Source organism: Aotus nancymaae, unplaced genomic scaffold, assembly GCF_030222135.1.
Source record: "Aotus nancymaae isolate 86718 unplaced genomic scaffold, 86718_ANA_hifiasm-v0.15.2.pri h1tg000012l, whole genome shotgun sequence".
Lineage (NCBI taxonomy): Eukaryota > Metazoa > Chordata > Mammalia > Primates > Aotidae > Aotus > Aotus nancymaae.
The window spans coordinates 41,457,489-41,473,264 of NW_026988423.1; the positions used below are offsets into that span (position 1 = coordinate 41,457,489).

At 43.9% G+C, this 15,776-nt stretch overlaps 1 protein-coding gene across 9 annotated transcripts in view; it reads left to right on the forward strand.

The window, feature by feature from the left end:
• Positions 1-15,544, forward strand: part of RABGEF1 (RAB guanine nucleotide exchange factor 1) — a 74,757-nt gene extending 59,213 nt beyond the window's left edge. For all 9 annotated transcript variants that reach the window (XM_012449099.3, XM_012449103.3, XM_012449100.3 and 6 more), the window contains 4 exons: positions 1,341-1,473; positions 3,019-3,110; positions 9,089-9,345; positions 12,658-15,544. In XM_012449099.3, the coding sequence (XP_012304522.1) occupies positions 1,341-1,473; positions 3,019-3,110; positions 9,089-9,345; positions 12,658-13,056 (881 nt within the window). In that variant the 3' untranslated portion in view covers positions 13,057-15,544. The remainder of the gene's footprint in view (positions 1-1,340; positions 1,474-3,018; positions 3,111-9,088; positions 9,346-12,657) is intronic.
• The last annotated feature ends 232 nt before the right edge of the window (positions 15,545-15,776 follow it).

The following is a 15,776-nucleotide window of genomic DNA, read 5'->3' on the forward strand; positions in this document are numbered from 1 at the left end:
ACCCCTGTAATCCGAGCTACTTGGGAGGCTGAGGCACAAGAATCACTTGAACCAGGAAGGCAGAGGTTGCAGTGAGCTGAGATTGCACCACAGCACTACAGCCTGGGCGACAGAGTAAGACTCTGTCTCACAAAAAAAGAAAGAGAGAAAAAAACTTGGAAGGCTTTTCTAAATGCATTTCCCATCTTGGAATCACCATTTTGGTGAGTCATTGTATTAACAGTTAAAAAAAAAAAGTCGTCGGCGGTGGCGCTTCAGGTTTTTATGGATTCTTTGTGAATTCACCCTCCACTGATATTAGACTTTAGGATGTCCTTAGCACATGTGTGCATCTGAGAAGTCTGCCCCATATGTATACCTCAGAGAGCTCTAAGGTATATGGTAAACCTCAGAGAAATGAAAGGATACGTTTCATCAGCATTCAGCAGTCTTGGGAGTTGCGAATATCTTTGTAATGTAGTACGGGGAGTGACCTTGAGGAGGTCTCCCCATTTGGCAGGGTGCACACTGTTAGATCCTGCCAGACGACTTCAGTTAGAACTGAGGTTGCTGTGGAAGGCAGCCAAACAGTTGAAGTAAGGTTTTGTTTGTTTGTTTGTTTGTTGTTGTTGTTGAGACGGAATCTCACTCTATCACCCAAGCTGGACTACAGTGGTCTGATCTCGGCTTACTGCAACCTCCGCCTTCCGTATTCAAATGATTCTCCCATCTCAGCCACTGAGTAGCTGGGACTACAGGTGCACCCCACCATACTCAGCTAATTTTTTATATTTTTAGTAGAGACAGCGTTTCACCTTGTTGGTGAGGCTGGTCTTGAACTTCTGATCTCAGGTGATCCACCCACCTTGGCCTCCCAAATTGCTGGGATTACAAGTGTGAGCCACCGTGCCCTGCCAGTTTTTTAAAATATAAATATAACATTCTTATACTTAAGTTCTGAGTGTGTTTAATGTATTTCTAGTAAAATAATTTTTTACTGTGTAGAAAGTACTATGAAAATACACTCTTGACTGGGCACGGTGGCTCACGCCTATAATCTCAGTACTTTGAGAGGCTAAGGCAGGTAGGTTGCTTGAGCCCAGGAGTTTGAGACCATCCTGGGCAACATGGTGAAACCTCTACAAAAAAAAGTACAAAAATTAGGCATGGTGGCATGTGCCTGTGGTCCTAGCTACTTGGGAGGCTGAGGTAGAAGGATAGCTCAAGCCCAGGAAGTGGAAGTTGCAGTGAGCCAAGATTGTGCCACTGCACTCCAACCTGGGTGACAGAGCTAGGCCCTGTCTCAAAAAAATAACATATATATACTCTCTTGAGCTTTTCTGTCTGTTTGATTATTATAGTGCCTCCAGAAAGGGTTGAGAAGATAATGGATCAGATTGAAAAATACATCATGACTCGTCTCTATAAATATGTGTTCTGTCCAGAAACTACTGATGATGAGAAGAAAGATCTTGCCATTCAAAAGAGGATCAGGTAGTTGCTTATTTTGTTTTGCTTTATACTTACTACCTACTAGTGGAAGAACTCATTGGGGGAAAATAAGGCACCTGAGTTTCAAACCTTAAGAGAAAGCAACAGCTCATGTTCCTACCTCCTTAGAGTGGAAGCTGCTCTGTGGTGTCAGAAAGATGAGGAATGTGGTGACCTCTCTTATCCATCTGCTTCAAGGCAGCTTTTGGTAGGAGTTGTGTTTGGTGTTGGAGATTATTTTAAATCTCTAAAATCTCCAAGGACTTGTTTTCTTGGTCCATTACCATCTCCTCAGGCAGGAAGCCGTGAATATCCATATCAAGGCAGTAGATGTCGGCTGAGCGCGGTGGCTCACACCTGTAATCCCAGCACATTGGGATGCTGAGGCGGGCAGATCACGAGGTCAGGAGTTTAAGACCAGACTGGCCAACATGGTGAAACCCTGTCTCTACTGAAAAATACAAAAATTAGCTGGTCATGGTGGCTCATGCCTATAATCCCAGCTTCTTGGGAGGCTGAGGTAGGAGAATTGCTTGAACCAGGACCCAGGAGGTGGAGGTTGCAGTGAGCCGAGATTGCGCCACTAGACTCCAACCTGGGCTAGAGAGCGAGACTCCATCTCAAAAAATAAATAAATAAATAAAAATTAAAAGTAGGCCGGACGTGGTGGCTCACATCTATAATTCCAGCACTTTGGGAGGCCGAGTCAGGTGAATCATGAGGTCAAGAGGTTGAGACCATCCTGGCCAACATGGTGAAACCCTGTCTCAACTAAAAAAATACAAAAATTAGCTGGGCATGGTAGTGCACACCTGTAGTCTCAGCTACTCAGGAGTCTGAGGCAGGAGAATTGCTTGAACCAGGGAGCCAGAGGTTGCAGTGAGCTGAGATTGCGCCACTGCACTTCAGCCTGGGTGACAGAGTGGTACTCTGTCTCAAAAAAAAAAAAAATGGCTTTTTTAGCAGTTATATATCTTAGAATGAATTTTATTTGGAAGAAATATTTAATATTTTTCTCTTTGATAAAAGGTCTTGCTCTGTTACCAAGCCTGGTGTGCAGTGGAGCAATAACAGTTCAATGCAGCCAGGAGGCAGAGGCTGCAGTGAGCTGAGATCATGCCACTGCACTCCAGCCTGGGCAACAGAGTGAGACTTCATCTCAAAAAAAAAAAAAGAAAAAAAAGTTGAGAGCTGAGTGTAAAAGGACATTAACACAGTGGGCAGTGAGAACAGGCAGCCACCAATCCTCAAATGGTCACTTTCCCAATAGCGAGTGCATTTCAGTCTTGGTAGTACTGCATAATGTAATTTCAGTCAGTAAGATGGTCTTCCATTCTTGTGATAAGTGAAGAAGAGAAGTCTCATTTTAGGATCCTAGCTGCTTTGTCACGTCATTTGAGCTCCTGGTACTTGCAAGGGTGATGTGTGTGGGCCTGCGATTGTCTGAGTGGTCAGCGACACCTCCAGCTTTCCCTGAACTGAAGGAGGTGACAAGACACATGACTACGGTTTGTCCTCAGAGCTCTTGTTTACTGCCTTTCTCTTTAGAGCCCTGCGCTGGGTTACACCTCAGATGCTGTGTGTCCCTGTGAATGAAGACATTCCAGAAGTATCCGATATGGTGGTGAAGGCAATCACAGGTCAGTGAAACCAAGAGCCTTTTTATTGGGATGTTTTCCCCTTAAGGCTAACATTTTGCTATAATATTAGTCTATACATTTCTAAAATGCAGATTGTCGAAGGTACATTGAAATTAGTAAAAGGGATTTGTAAGATTGTTAGTTTTATGAATTTGATAGCATTCAGAATAGCAGGTTAACTCTTCTTCATTTATTTTCAGGGATTATAGAATAAGTTATTTTCTCTTTTTTTTGTACTACTTTTTTAATATAGTTTTTATTCAGCTGATTGTTCCCATGATAGAATTAGTTTCTTAAGATTCAGTGGCATTTACATATTTAAAATAATTCTGGATAGAGGATGGGAACTGGTAAGGCAAGGTAGTCCTCACGCTGGAGTAACATGAAAATGATGCCTCTGATTGGCTGTTAATTAGCAATGCACTGTGAATTATTTCTGGTTTGATCAGGAAGTAAATGCAGTGCCCCAAATTGAGTGGTGCTGCCGTTCTAGACAGGTCCAGCCTCCTCATAAGGCTTGTTTCTCATTCATGAGAATGACCCAGCAAGAGTATGCAACACAAAAGTTTAAATTAAAAAAAAAAAATTCTTGGCCGGGGTAACGCCTGTAATCCAAGCACTTTGGAGGCCAAGGCAAGCGGATCTCCTGAGGTCGGGAGTTCAAGACCAGCCTGACCAACATGGTGAAACTCCGTCTTTTAAATAAATAAATATAAATATCTATCTATCTATCTATCTATCTATCTATCTATCTATCTATCTTAATGGAGGGATGTTCAACTTTGGCCAGTGTCTCCTTTATTAGAAAGAGGACTTGGAAAGACTTGTTTATGTAGACATTGTTTTGTTGTTGTTGTTGTTGTTGTTTTTAGACGGAGTTTCGCTCTTGTTACCCAGGCTGGAGTGCAATGGCGCGATCTCGGCTCACCGCAACCTCCGCCTCCTGGGTTCAGGCAATTCTCCTGCCTCAGCCTCCTGAGTAGCTGGGATTACAGGCATGCGCCACCATGCCCAGCTAATTTTTTGTATTTTTAGTAGAGACGGAGTTTCACCATGTTGACTGGGATGGTCTCGATCTCTTGACCTCGTGATCCACCCGCCTCGGCCTCCCAAAGTACTGGGATTACAGGCGTGAGCCACTACGCCCGGCCCTATGTAGACATTGTTAATGAAATTCTGCTGGAAAAGAAGTGGGTCAACTGTTATTAGCAGTGTTAGAGGCTGGCCATCGAGTAGGCTTTTTTGATTGTAGGAACCAGAGACTCACTCAAGCTACAGAAAGAAATGGAAGTTTGCTTAAGCTGTTATCAGGGTTAAAAGGAGGTGGGGTCTTTCAGGACCCTAGCCCCAAGGGTCCTCTAAGGAGTGGGTTATCTCACTGCCTCTGCAGCTGCAAGAGGGTCTGCTCCAGGCATTCTCTGCTGATGTGATTCTTTGACCTTCTCAGGTTCTGCTTCTCTTTGTGTATCTTCACATATCAACTCGTGTTATTAAGTAAATTACTGTTTTCTGTAATTTCCTGTGCAAGTTCTGGAGGTAGAATCCAAGTGGCCCAGATAAACACTATTGTGTTTTTTTCTTCCAAGCTTTTTTGCTAGGCTATGGCATAGGTATCAGGAATTTTGACTCCTTTGGGTCAATTCATGACTGGTCATGACTACTCCAACCCCACACCTTTGGCTCAGGGAACCTCATAAGAGGTTGAAAGTGGAGGCCTTCTGAAAGCCTGAATATGGACCTGGGACCTGTGTTTTTCCTCACTCTTACTAGAAAGTTCAAGATCAGCTGATTTATGATTAGAGTGTTCCATGGGAGTTTTGTCCCAGCCAACGCCACGTAGCCTTTACGGCCTGTTGGTAATAGGGAAGTCCCTGGGCTTCCTGGCCTCTTTCACCCAGGTAGAATGGTTCACTGGGGCGTCAGCTGGTGGCGAGTGTTTGTGTGACCTACCTGTGGTGAAAGTAGAGGTGAGTGGCTCGAGGGATCAGGAAAGTGTAGCTGTGTTCCACGAGTAGTGGGACTCGATAGGAGAGGCATTCTTCTAGGGCAGGGCACTCATGTTCTGAGCTGACAAGTAGCAAATAGGAGGCCTGTTCAAGAGAACTGCATAAAATTTAAAGAGTCTTCAAGGCCTCTGCCCTGAGGTCGAACAAGTACACTCTTCAGGACTTCTGAAAGGAAGAGTGTGTCACCCCAGGAAGGGGATCAGAGAGTCCATCATCAGTTCCTCTTGGCTCCAAGAGTTTAGGGCAAGGAGAGTGTCAGGCCCTGTGGCTGATGGTGGAAGTTTCCTTTTCTCTCTGTTTTTTTTTTTTTAATTTTTGTGTGTACATTAATAGGTGTATATATTTATGAGTTCCATGAGCTATTTTGATCCAGGCAGGTAATGAGTTATAATTGCATTAGGGGGAATGGGGTCCATCCTGTGAAGCATTTAGCCTTTGTGGTACAGACAATCCAGTTATATTATCTTAATTACTTTTAAATGTACAATTAAATCACTTTTGCCTGTAGTTCCCTTGTTGTGCTAGCAAATACTAGGTCTTATTCATTCTTTCTGTTTTGGTACCCCTTAGCCATCCCCACTATCCCCCGTGCCCCTCACTACCCTTCCCAGCCCCGGTAACCATCCTTCTGGTAAAACATCCTTCAGTTACTTTAATTTTTTAGCTCCTACCAATGAGTAAGAACTTGCAATGATTGTCTTTCTGTGCCTGGCTTATTTCACTTAACATAATATCCTCTTTCATCCATGTTGTTGCAAATGACTGTATCCCATGCTTTTACATGGCTGAATAGTTGCACTGTGTATGTGTGCCACGTTTTCTTTATCTGTTCATGTTGACAGACACTCATTTGGCTCCACCTGCATGACTTCTGTGTGGCTATGGGGGCAGTGGTTCTCAGCCAGGCACTAATGGTCCCCGGGGACATTTGACAACATCTGAAGATGTTTATTTTTGTTTATTTATTTATGTTTGAGACAGGAGCTCTCTGTCATCCAGGCTGGAGTGCAGTGGCATGATCATGGCTCACTGCAGCCTTGACCTCACAGGCTCAAGCGATCCTCCCACTTCAGTCTCCCTAGCAGCTGGGACCACAGGCACGTGTCACCACGCCCAGCTAATTTTTGTTTACATTCTGTAGAGACAGTTTCACCATGTTGCCTAGGCTGTTCTTCAAGTTCTAGACTCAAGTGATCCTCCCACCTATACCTCCCAAAGTACTGGGATTACAGATGTGAGCCCACTGAGCTGGATCTGGAGACAATTTAAAATGTCACAGCTGTAGGGATGCTACTAACATCTAGTGGGTAGAGGCTAAGGGTGCTACTCAACATTCTACAGTGCACAGGATGATTCCCTACAGCAAAGAATTATCCAGCCCCAAATGTCATGAGTGTCCATGTTGAGAAGCCATGACCTGGAGGTATAGCCTGTTTTCACAACTCCATTAAAGATCAGCCTGGACACCTGGACCCAGCGGGGATGGTACACACACACACACTCAGTCCTGTGCTTCCTGCTCATAACAAGGCAGTGCCCTGGGAGAAGACAGAGAGCAGTTGTCCAGGGCTCTGAAGGGTAAACCCTAGCAGGCAGGCTGGGGAGGGAAATTGTTAGACAGCAGTTAGTTTCCTGTGTGTTGCTGTCTCCTCTTGTATCTCGTAGTTGAGACTTTAAAGCAGTGCAAATGATGAAATCACACATGAGGAGTCCAAAGAGTTCCATGAAAACTACTTTCAGGCCAGAGGATGCTAGGAAGGGGTCTCCACAGGATAAAGCTTGTAGAAGAGATCCCTGGGGGTGTTTGTCTTCCCTTATTCTCCTTTTCCTTCCCTTCTTTCCCTTTTTCCACCCCAGCCTGTCATCATGGCAATAGCAGCCACACACACATCCAGATAAAACATAATTTACAGGGGCTGGGCGCGGTGGCTCACACCTGTAATCCCAGCACTTTGGGAGGCTGAGGTGGGCGGATCATGAGGTCAAGAGATCGAGACCATCCTCACCATGATAAAACCCCGTCTCTACTAAAAATACAACTTAGCCGAGTGTGGTGGCACGCACCTGTAGTCCCAGCTACTCAGAAGGCTGAGGCGGAAGAATTGCTTGAACCCAGGAGGCGGAGGTTGCAGTGAGCCGAGATTGCGCCACTGCACTCCAGCCTGGCGACAGAGCATGACTCCGTCTCAAAAAAAAAAACCAAAAAAAAACTTAATTTACTTTTACTTGCTTTCAAAGTATCAACAATAAAGATGAACAGGATGCAAGATGAAAGAACACTGAAAAGCCGGGCGCGGTGGCTCACGCCTGTAATCCCAGCACTTTGGGAGGCCGAGGCAGGTGGATCACGAGGTCAAGAGATCGAGACCATCCTGGTCAACATGGTGAAAACCCGTCTCTACTAAAAATACAAAAAATTAGTCGGGCATGGTGGCGCGTGCCTGTAATCCCAGCTACTCAGGAGGCTGAGGCAGGAGAATTGCCTGAACCCAGGAGGTGGAGGTTGCGGTGAACCGAGATCGCTCCATTGCACTCCAGCCTGGGTAACAAGAGCGAAACTCCATCTCAAAAAAAAAAAAAAAAAAAAGAAAGAACACTGAAAAATAAAGATGAAGAAGAAAGTGGTTTAAAGTTTAAAAGAGAGACTAGAAATCACCAATAAAAGGTAGAAGGCTAAAGATAAATGAAGGTAGTAAAAATACCTTAAAAAAATCTTACCCAATCTTATCCAATTCTTATTTGTATTAAGTTCCATTTAAGTAGAAAAAAATAAATAGATCAAGACATGGTAACAATAATTATAACCCAGAATTAAAGGAACCAAACAATAAAATAGGCAAAAGTTATATAATTCACACAGTAGCCTCATAAGTAAGGGAATAAAGCACTCATAAGTTAAAATGAGGCCTGTGGATTTGCCCAGCACATCTGTCACCCACACATTGTCTTTCATGGCAGATGGGCCTATGACCCTAGACTGACCCTCAGGGATGATGACCTAAGAGCAGAAAGAACCCTTTGGTATACCCCACCACATGGCCCGAGTCCAAAACTTTTATTCCTGCTAGTGGCAAGAATTTGGTGTAAAATTAAGCTGCCTTGGCTATTTTCTTTTATGGTGTCCCAAGTTGCTGGCAGATGTGCACCCCCAGAGGCACGCTCCCACTCCAGCAGTGCTGTCACTGTGTGCCTCAGCACCCTTCGCTGTCCCCCAGGCTTGTTGGAAGATGATATGCATTCGTGAGAGCCCATTACATGGACTTAGTGGTAGCCATGGGTAGTGAAATTTTACTCCAGGAGAAGTAAAATGTTATTTTGAGATTAAATTTATCCTTGAGATTGGCCTGGCTAACATGGCAAAACCCCATCTTTACTAAAAATAGAAAAATTAGCTGGGCATGGTGGCAGGCGCCTGTAATCCCAGCTACTTGGAAGGCTGAGGCAGGAGAATTGCTTGAACCTGGGAGGCAGAGGTTGCAGTGAGCAGAGATCGCACCACTGCACTCCAGCCTGGGCAACAAAGAGAGAAACCCTGTGTCCAAAAAAAAAAAAAAGAAATGTGGTGGGCTTTACAGTCAGATAGACATGATTTCAGATTCCCACCCTGCTACCTGCTGTCTGTATGATCTTCGGAAAATCATTTAACCTCTCTGTACCTCAGCCCCCTCATCCATAAAATGGATACTATTAATGGTATCCATCACATAATCTGAGGATTAGAGAAATGTGCTTATAAGGCACACTGTGTAGTACCTGGCTCGTGGTTCTATTTTCTGTGAGTACGAGCTCATACTTACTGTTTTGGGAGGGCCTAAGTCATTTATACACTAAGTTAACTGCTGGAAAAGGGGTTAGGGTTTCTTCGTAACTTTAGAGATAAAAAATGATTTTCCTATTGCTTCTTTTATGTTATTCTTTTTTTTTTAATGTGATTCTTTTCTCATGGGAAATAGTGTCTTTTCTGCTTTGTAGATATCATTGAAATGGATTCCAAGCGTGTGCCTCGAGATAAGTTGGCCTGCATCACCAAGTGCAGCAAGCACATCTTCAATGCCATTAAGATCACCAAGAACGAGCCAGCATCAGCGGATGACTTCCTTCCCACCCTCATCTACATTGTTTTGAAGGGCAACCCCCCACGCCTTCAGTCCAATATCCAGTATATCACGCGCTTCTGCAATCCAAGCCGACTGATGACTGGAGAGGATGGCTACTATTTCACCAATCTGGTGAGTGAGTTCTTGTGTGATGGAGGAGAACTAGGGGAGGTGGTGGTTTTAGGGAGATCACAGGTTGCTCAGGCCTATGACAAGTGAATCCTCCTGTGTGAGAAGGCAGCGTGGCTGAGGAAGCTCACTTTCTGTCACAGAGCACAAGGACCGTACCATAGAGACACTCCACCTCCCAGCACTTGATCAGAGATTGTGTTCGTCCTGCGGGAAACAGATGACGTGTTGGGCATCACTCCCCAGGGTCCTGGGAAGAGTCCTTTACTTGCCTGGGCTTTTTCAACAGTGAATAAGGCAAATCTTGGACATTAATTCATTTTGAGAGGATTTAAGATTGATTTTTTTTGTTTGTTTTATTCCCCAAGTTACTGCTAAGAATTGAATACTGAGATTTTTTTTTTAAAAAAAGGTGAGTTCAGAGGATGTGAATTGATTTTCAAGTATGGTTTTGTTGCAGTGGTTATTGATTCTAGGCAAGATAGTATTTAATTATATATATATATATAAAAATTAATAAGGCTGAGTACTTCCCCACCTCCCTGCTTTTTTTTTTTTTGGCTGCAGGGTCTCACTCTGCCAACCAGGCTGGAGTACAGTGGTACAGTCATAGCTCACTGCAGCCTCAAGCACCCAGGCTCGAGCAGTCCTGCCACCTCCGCCTGCTTTGTAGCTGGTACCACAGGCATGTACCACCACGCAGGCTAATCTTTTGTTTTGAGAGAGATGGAGTCTTGCCATGTTGCCCAGGCTGGTCTCATACTCCTGGGCTCAAGCAGTCCTCTACCTTGACCTCCCTAAGAGCCGGAAGTGCAGGCATGAACCACCGCTTCTGACCTGAATACTTGCTTTTTCTTCCTGCTAAACTCTGCTTGTTTGCTTTCAACTGAATGTACTGTGAAGCTAATGACTTTGGAGCCTTGGGGCAGTTTATGGACTTGGTTTTCTGTGCTGAGAGCCTGGTAACTAAGAGGTGGGGAGGGGAAGCTAGGATGCATAGGGAGCATTTCTGATAAATTACCTAAAAAGATCTCAAAAAAGGTACTTGAATCTCCACGACTCTCGAAATATGTTGTGATTTATTTCTATATTCTAGGTATGTATTCACATTTATACCTACTTCTATATTCTAGGTATGTATTTGCCACGTGTTTTCCTTTTCTTGTAAGTAGGTTCCCAAAATTGTATAAGCAGCCTCAGGTTTCCTCCAACCCTGGACCTGCCCCGTCACTCATCACCCTCCACAATTGTGTTTAGCTGCGTGTTGCTGTCATCACCAGCATCTTGAGAGTGTGGTTTGCAGGTGGAGGAACTTGGGAATGCTCTTGATTAAAATGATGCTTGCTCCCTTATTCACAGTGTTTTCTGTCCTCCCAGGCACATGATGGTTTCAACTGTAGTACTGAAAAAAAGGTTCAGTGGCCCAAATAGAAGGAGATTAGAAGTACTACTCTATCTTTTTTTTTTTTTTTTTTGAGATGGGGTCTCACTCTTTCACCCAGGCTGGAACGCAGTGGCGTGATCTCAGCCCACTGCAACCTCTACTTCCTGGGTTCAAGCAATTCTCGTGCTTCAGCCTCTCAAGTAGCTGGGATTACAGGCATGTGCCACCACGCCCAGCTAATGTTTGTATTTTTAGTAGAGACAGGGTTTCACCTTGTTGACCAGGCTGGTCTTGAACTCCTCTCAAACCACACTCCCAAGGTGCTCAAGCAATACACCCACTTCAGTTTCCCACAGTGCTGGGATTACAGACATGAGCCACTGCATCTGGCCTCATATTTATTAATATAAATGAAACATACACTTGCCTGTGAGGGAAGAGGCTTTTGAATTCAGCTCTTTATCCAGAGTGGGTCAGACAGTCTGGAAGTCTTGAGAAGTGTGAAGGTGGAAACGTGGTAGGTCCTGGGAGAAGTGAAGGAGGACCAGGATGTGTGTGAGCGTAGCCACTGTTGCCAACAGTAGGGGCGGCTGGCTCGCATACTCAGCAGCTTCTAGTGCCCTTGGCCTGCAGCCTTAAGTATGTTTGTGCCTTCCCTCTGTATCCTCTTCCTGCCTGACTCAGAGTCTGTCTCCCACACCCACTGCTCCATTGAAACTGCTCTGGCAAAAGTAAAGTCTGCCAGCTGCCAGAACCCACGGGCACTTGCAGTCTTCATCTTACTTCACTTCTCAATTGTTCCTTTGTTCTGCAACCTCTGTTGTTCCTTGGCTTCCACAATTCCATTACTTCTTATCTCTTTGTAAAGTCTGTATCTTCTACTTCCACCTTGAATTGTGTCATTCCCTGGGACCCCATACTCTCTGCATCTCTTCCTGCACTATCTACTCTGTCACAGAGCTGTCACTCACCTGTGCAGTGATGACTCACAGCTCTGTGTCACCTGTCTTGACCTCACACTTTTATTGCACCTCAAATATAATTTGTTCAGAGCTACTTCCCCTTCCGATGTTTGCTTCTTTTCCAGTATTCCCTATTCCTGTTAGTGGCAATGCCATGTCTCCATTCACCTAAGGGAGGAGTTAGAATCACCTCCTTTTTCCAGGTCATAGAGGGGCCACAGCAACTCCACACATACCCTGAGCCAGATGGGCATGTGCTTCCGTTCTCCTCAGATGAATCAGTTTTTCCTTTTTCTTTTTTTTTTTTTGAGACGGACTTTCGCTCTTGTTACCCAGGCTGGAGTGCAATGGCGTGATCTCGGCTTACTGCAACCTCCGCCTCCTGGATTCAGGCAATTCTCCTGCCTCAGCCTTCCAAGTAGCTGGGACTCCAGGCGGCCACCACCACGCCCGACTAATTTATATATTTTTAGTAGAGACAGGGTTTCACCGTGTTGGCCAGGATGGTCTCGATCTCTTGACCTTGTGATCCACCTGCCCCGGCCTCCCAAAGTGCTGAGATTACAGGCATGAGCCACTGCGCCCCGCCCAGAACTGTTCTTTTAACCACTTGATGTTAAAATATTTCTTTGAGGATCAGAGGTCTGTGTGCCACACCAGTGTCTTGACCCACGCTCACTTGGGGCTTGTATCCTGGGTAGGGATAGCAGGCCTGGGAAGACTCAAACAGAATGGCTTTATGCAGAATGGCTTTGTGGTGCACCTGGGGAGGCTGCACCCAGACACTGACTCCAGAGCTCCTGGGAGTGTACAGGAAGCATGATCGGGTATAGGAGTAGGTAATTTTTGACACTGAAGTACCTGGAAGTTCATTAGTTTGTTTTGTTTACTTTTGCTTCTATTTTAAATTCTCGATTCGAGTATGTATAGCTTTCCTAATATGACTGTATTAACGTCCTCTTCTTATAGTGCTGTGCCGTGGCTTTTATTGAGAAGTTAGACGCCCAGTCTTTGAATTTAAGTCAGGAGGATTTTGATCGCTATATGTCTGGCCAGACCTCTCCCAGGAAGCAAGAAGCCGAGAGTTGGTCTCCTGATGCTTGCTTAGGTGTCAAGCAAATGTACAAGAACTTGGATCTCCTGTCTCAGTTGAATGAACGACAAGAAAGGATCATGAATGAAGCCAAGAAACTGGAAAAAGACCTAATAGATTGGACAGATGGAATTGCAAGGGAAGTTCAAGACATTGTTGAGAAATACCCGCTGGAAATTAAGCCTCCGAATCAACCATTAGCAGCTATTGACTCTGAAAATGTTGAAAATGATAAACTTCCTCCACCACTGCAACCTCAAGTTTATGCAGGATGATCACAATTTACATGGAGAGTATTTATTTGAGCCTAAATTGTAGGTAGCCGTTACTACTTTCACCTGATTGGGATCTAGAATATAACCAAATTGCTTATAAATATTTTTAAAGGTACAGTGGAGGGGGACTGCTTTTATTGTTTTTCATAGCAGGGGAAGCTTAGTTAATAATAAAATACTATTTATTTGAGTTACTGATACAGATTCACATAAGACTTGTGTGCAGGGCCGGGCGCGGTGGCTCACGCCTGTAATCCCAGCACTTTGGGAGGCCGAGGCGGGTGGATCACGAGGTCAAGAGATCAAGACCATCCTGGTCAACATGGTGAAACCTCGTCTCTACTAAAAATACAAAAAATTAGCTGGGCATGGTGGCGCGTGCCTCTAATCCCAGCTACTCGGGAGGCTGAGGCAGGAGAATTGCCTGAACCCAGGAGGCGGAGGTTGCGGTGAGCCGAGATCGCGCCATTGCACTCCAGCCTGGGTAACAAGAGCGAAACTCCGTCTCAAAAAAAAAAAAAAAAAGACTTGTGTGCAAATTTTGTCTCAATCTTTTTTTCCCTCCATGATTTTCCTATATACTTCCTCTGTGGCATTCACTGTGGTTTGGTTTTGGTAAATAATTGCCTTTTAAAGGATAAAACAAATGAATATTACAAAGTGTATGTTTAAGGAAATTAAATGGTACCACTCTTCCACAGTTTGAAATAATTTTATAATTGTAAAGATAGAAGTTATATTGATAAGTAAATATGTAAAATTGTAAATATGTAAAAAAAAAAAAAGGAATGGTGTCTGCTGTGCATGGCATTTTATATGTTAATTTTTTAGTTTAAAATGAAATATATTGAATGTTTGCCTTTAGCACCATTTTATTTGGTTTGTCCCACTAAAATGACTCGAAAAGTGTTTAAACAAACTTTCCTGAAGATGTGCACTCCATCTTTAACATGTTAGCCCTAACTTTGAGGTTCTATATAGTCAGAGACTATGACACCACTAAGTTTCAGAATAAATTTTAGGCCTCATAAAATAGTTGTTTCATGTAGTCGATAGAAGACTTTAAACCATGCTTTTAGCTTATTTTCCCCTTATTCATTCAGCAAATCTCTGTTGGGTTGTTTGGTAAGAAGGAGCAGGCCCTGGGTCTGGAATGGAAGGCAGGAATGAACAGGCCTCTGATGGTGGGAGGTGACAGGTCCCTTAGCTGTAAGATGCAGGGGGCATCTTGCAGCCTTCACAATGTACTTTTGACTTTATGGGCAGGCCAGACACGTTTTCTGATCCTCTTTCAGGACACTTCAACCTCGGGACTTTAACATTAGTGGCCTGAGAGGTGTTTGTTGTGAGCGGCCACCCTGTGCATGATAGAATGTTCAGCAGCATTCCTGCTCTCCATACCCACTAGACGCCAGTAGCACCCCACAGAGCTGTGAAAAATTCTCTCCAGACAGTCAGATGTCTCCTGGGGCCATATCTCCCCTCATCCCCGCTCCCTTAAGAACCACTGATGTGTTTTACAAACCAGGAGTTACCCTCCTGGTGGTTAATACGGTGTAACCAAAGAATCTTGCACTCATTGCACAATGTGATGTTAACTAAATGAGTAAAATAGGAGGCTGGACAGCCACCTGCATTGTAGAACTTTTTCTCATGGCAGTGGAACCTTCTATAACCCACATATACCATTGATGATTCTTCTTCCACTCAGTGACTTCCACAGATGTGCAAGTATACTTGTGAAATCGTGCATGAGGCCCCAGGGCACTGTTTTCTGGAACAGCATCACTTCACACAAGCAGCTGGGAAGGATTCTCTTGCTTTTCCATTATCTTCCTAAGAATGGAGCCCAAAATTGCAGAGCAGTAATTTTGGAATAAAATCAAGATGGATATAAAACTTCTTATTCTTAAATTTACATGTAAGATCTATCAAGCTTGACACATCTGTGTCATCACGCACTGAAGATGGGAAGCAGTTCACTGAGTCAGCTGGTTCCCAGGCTTGCCTAGAAGGTGACAAGTTACTACCAAAAGCCAGTGAGAATCTTCTCATAGAATAACCTGGGTCCACGTGATGTTAGTAGAAAACTTCCCTGTCTTTGTTTTAATTTTCTATGTGCTTCTTAGGTGCGAATCCAGATACATAGTCTTAATTCCCCTGGAAAATACACAGTTCTTTTAGTTATTGTACATTGTTTGTTAAATAAACTGTAAATCAACTTCCCACAAAAGCTGACTTCTTTGGGTCTCTTAACGTATCTTTAAAGTAGATCATTGAATTGATTTTTTGGAAGTATGTCATATTGGTCAAATTCTTCAGGTATGGACTCTTGCCTTATAGGCTTCTGTTTCTCTTAAGTCAGCATCAATACAACGGCCAGAGTTTCTGTTTTTGCAACAAGAAGGTGTTGGTATTTTATGTACGGTGAATGTGACTGGAATAAACCTTTGGACAGAAGTCTTTATTAATAAAGTTTCACAATTCATCCCTCTTCGAAAAATTGATTTGGTTCTTTCTTAGGAAAATATACATTATTATTAATATTCTGTGCTACAAAGGTTTTCTGGTTAAGCTACAGCCATCATTATACCTACAAATGAAACATTAGAGACATTTGCCAGTTTTAGAAGACAAGAATATTGGCTGTCACCACAATTAACATTGTTCTGGTAGTTCTACCAAGGTACTCGGTCTTCAAAAAGAAATAAAAATAGAGA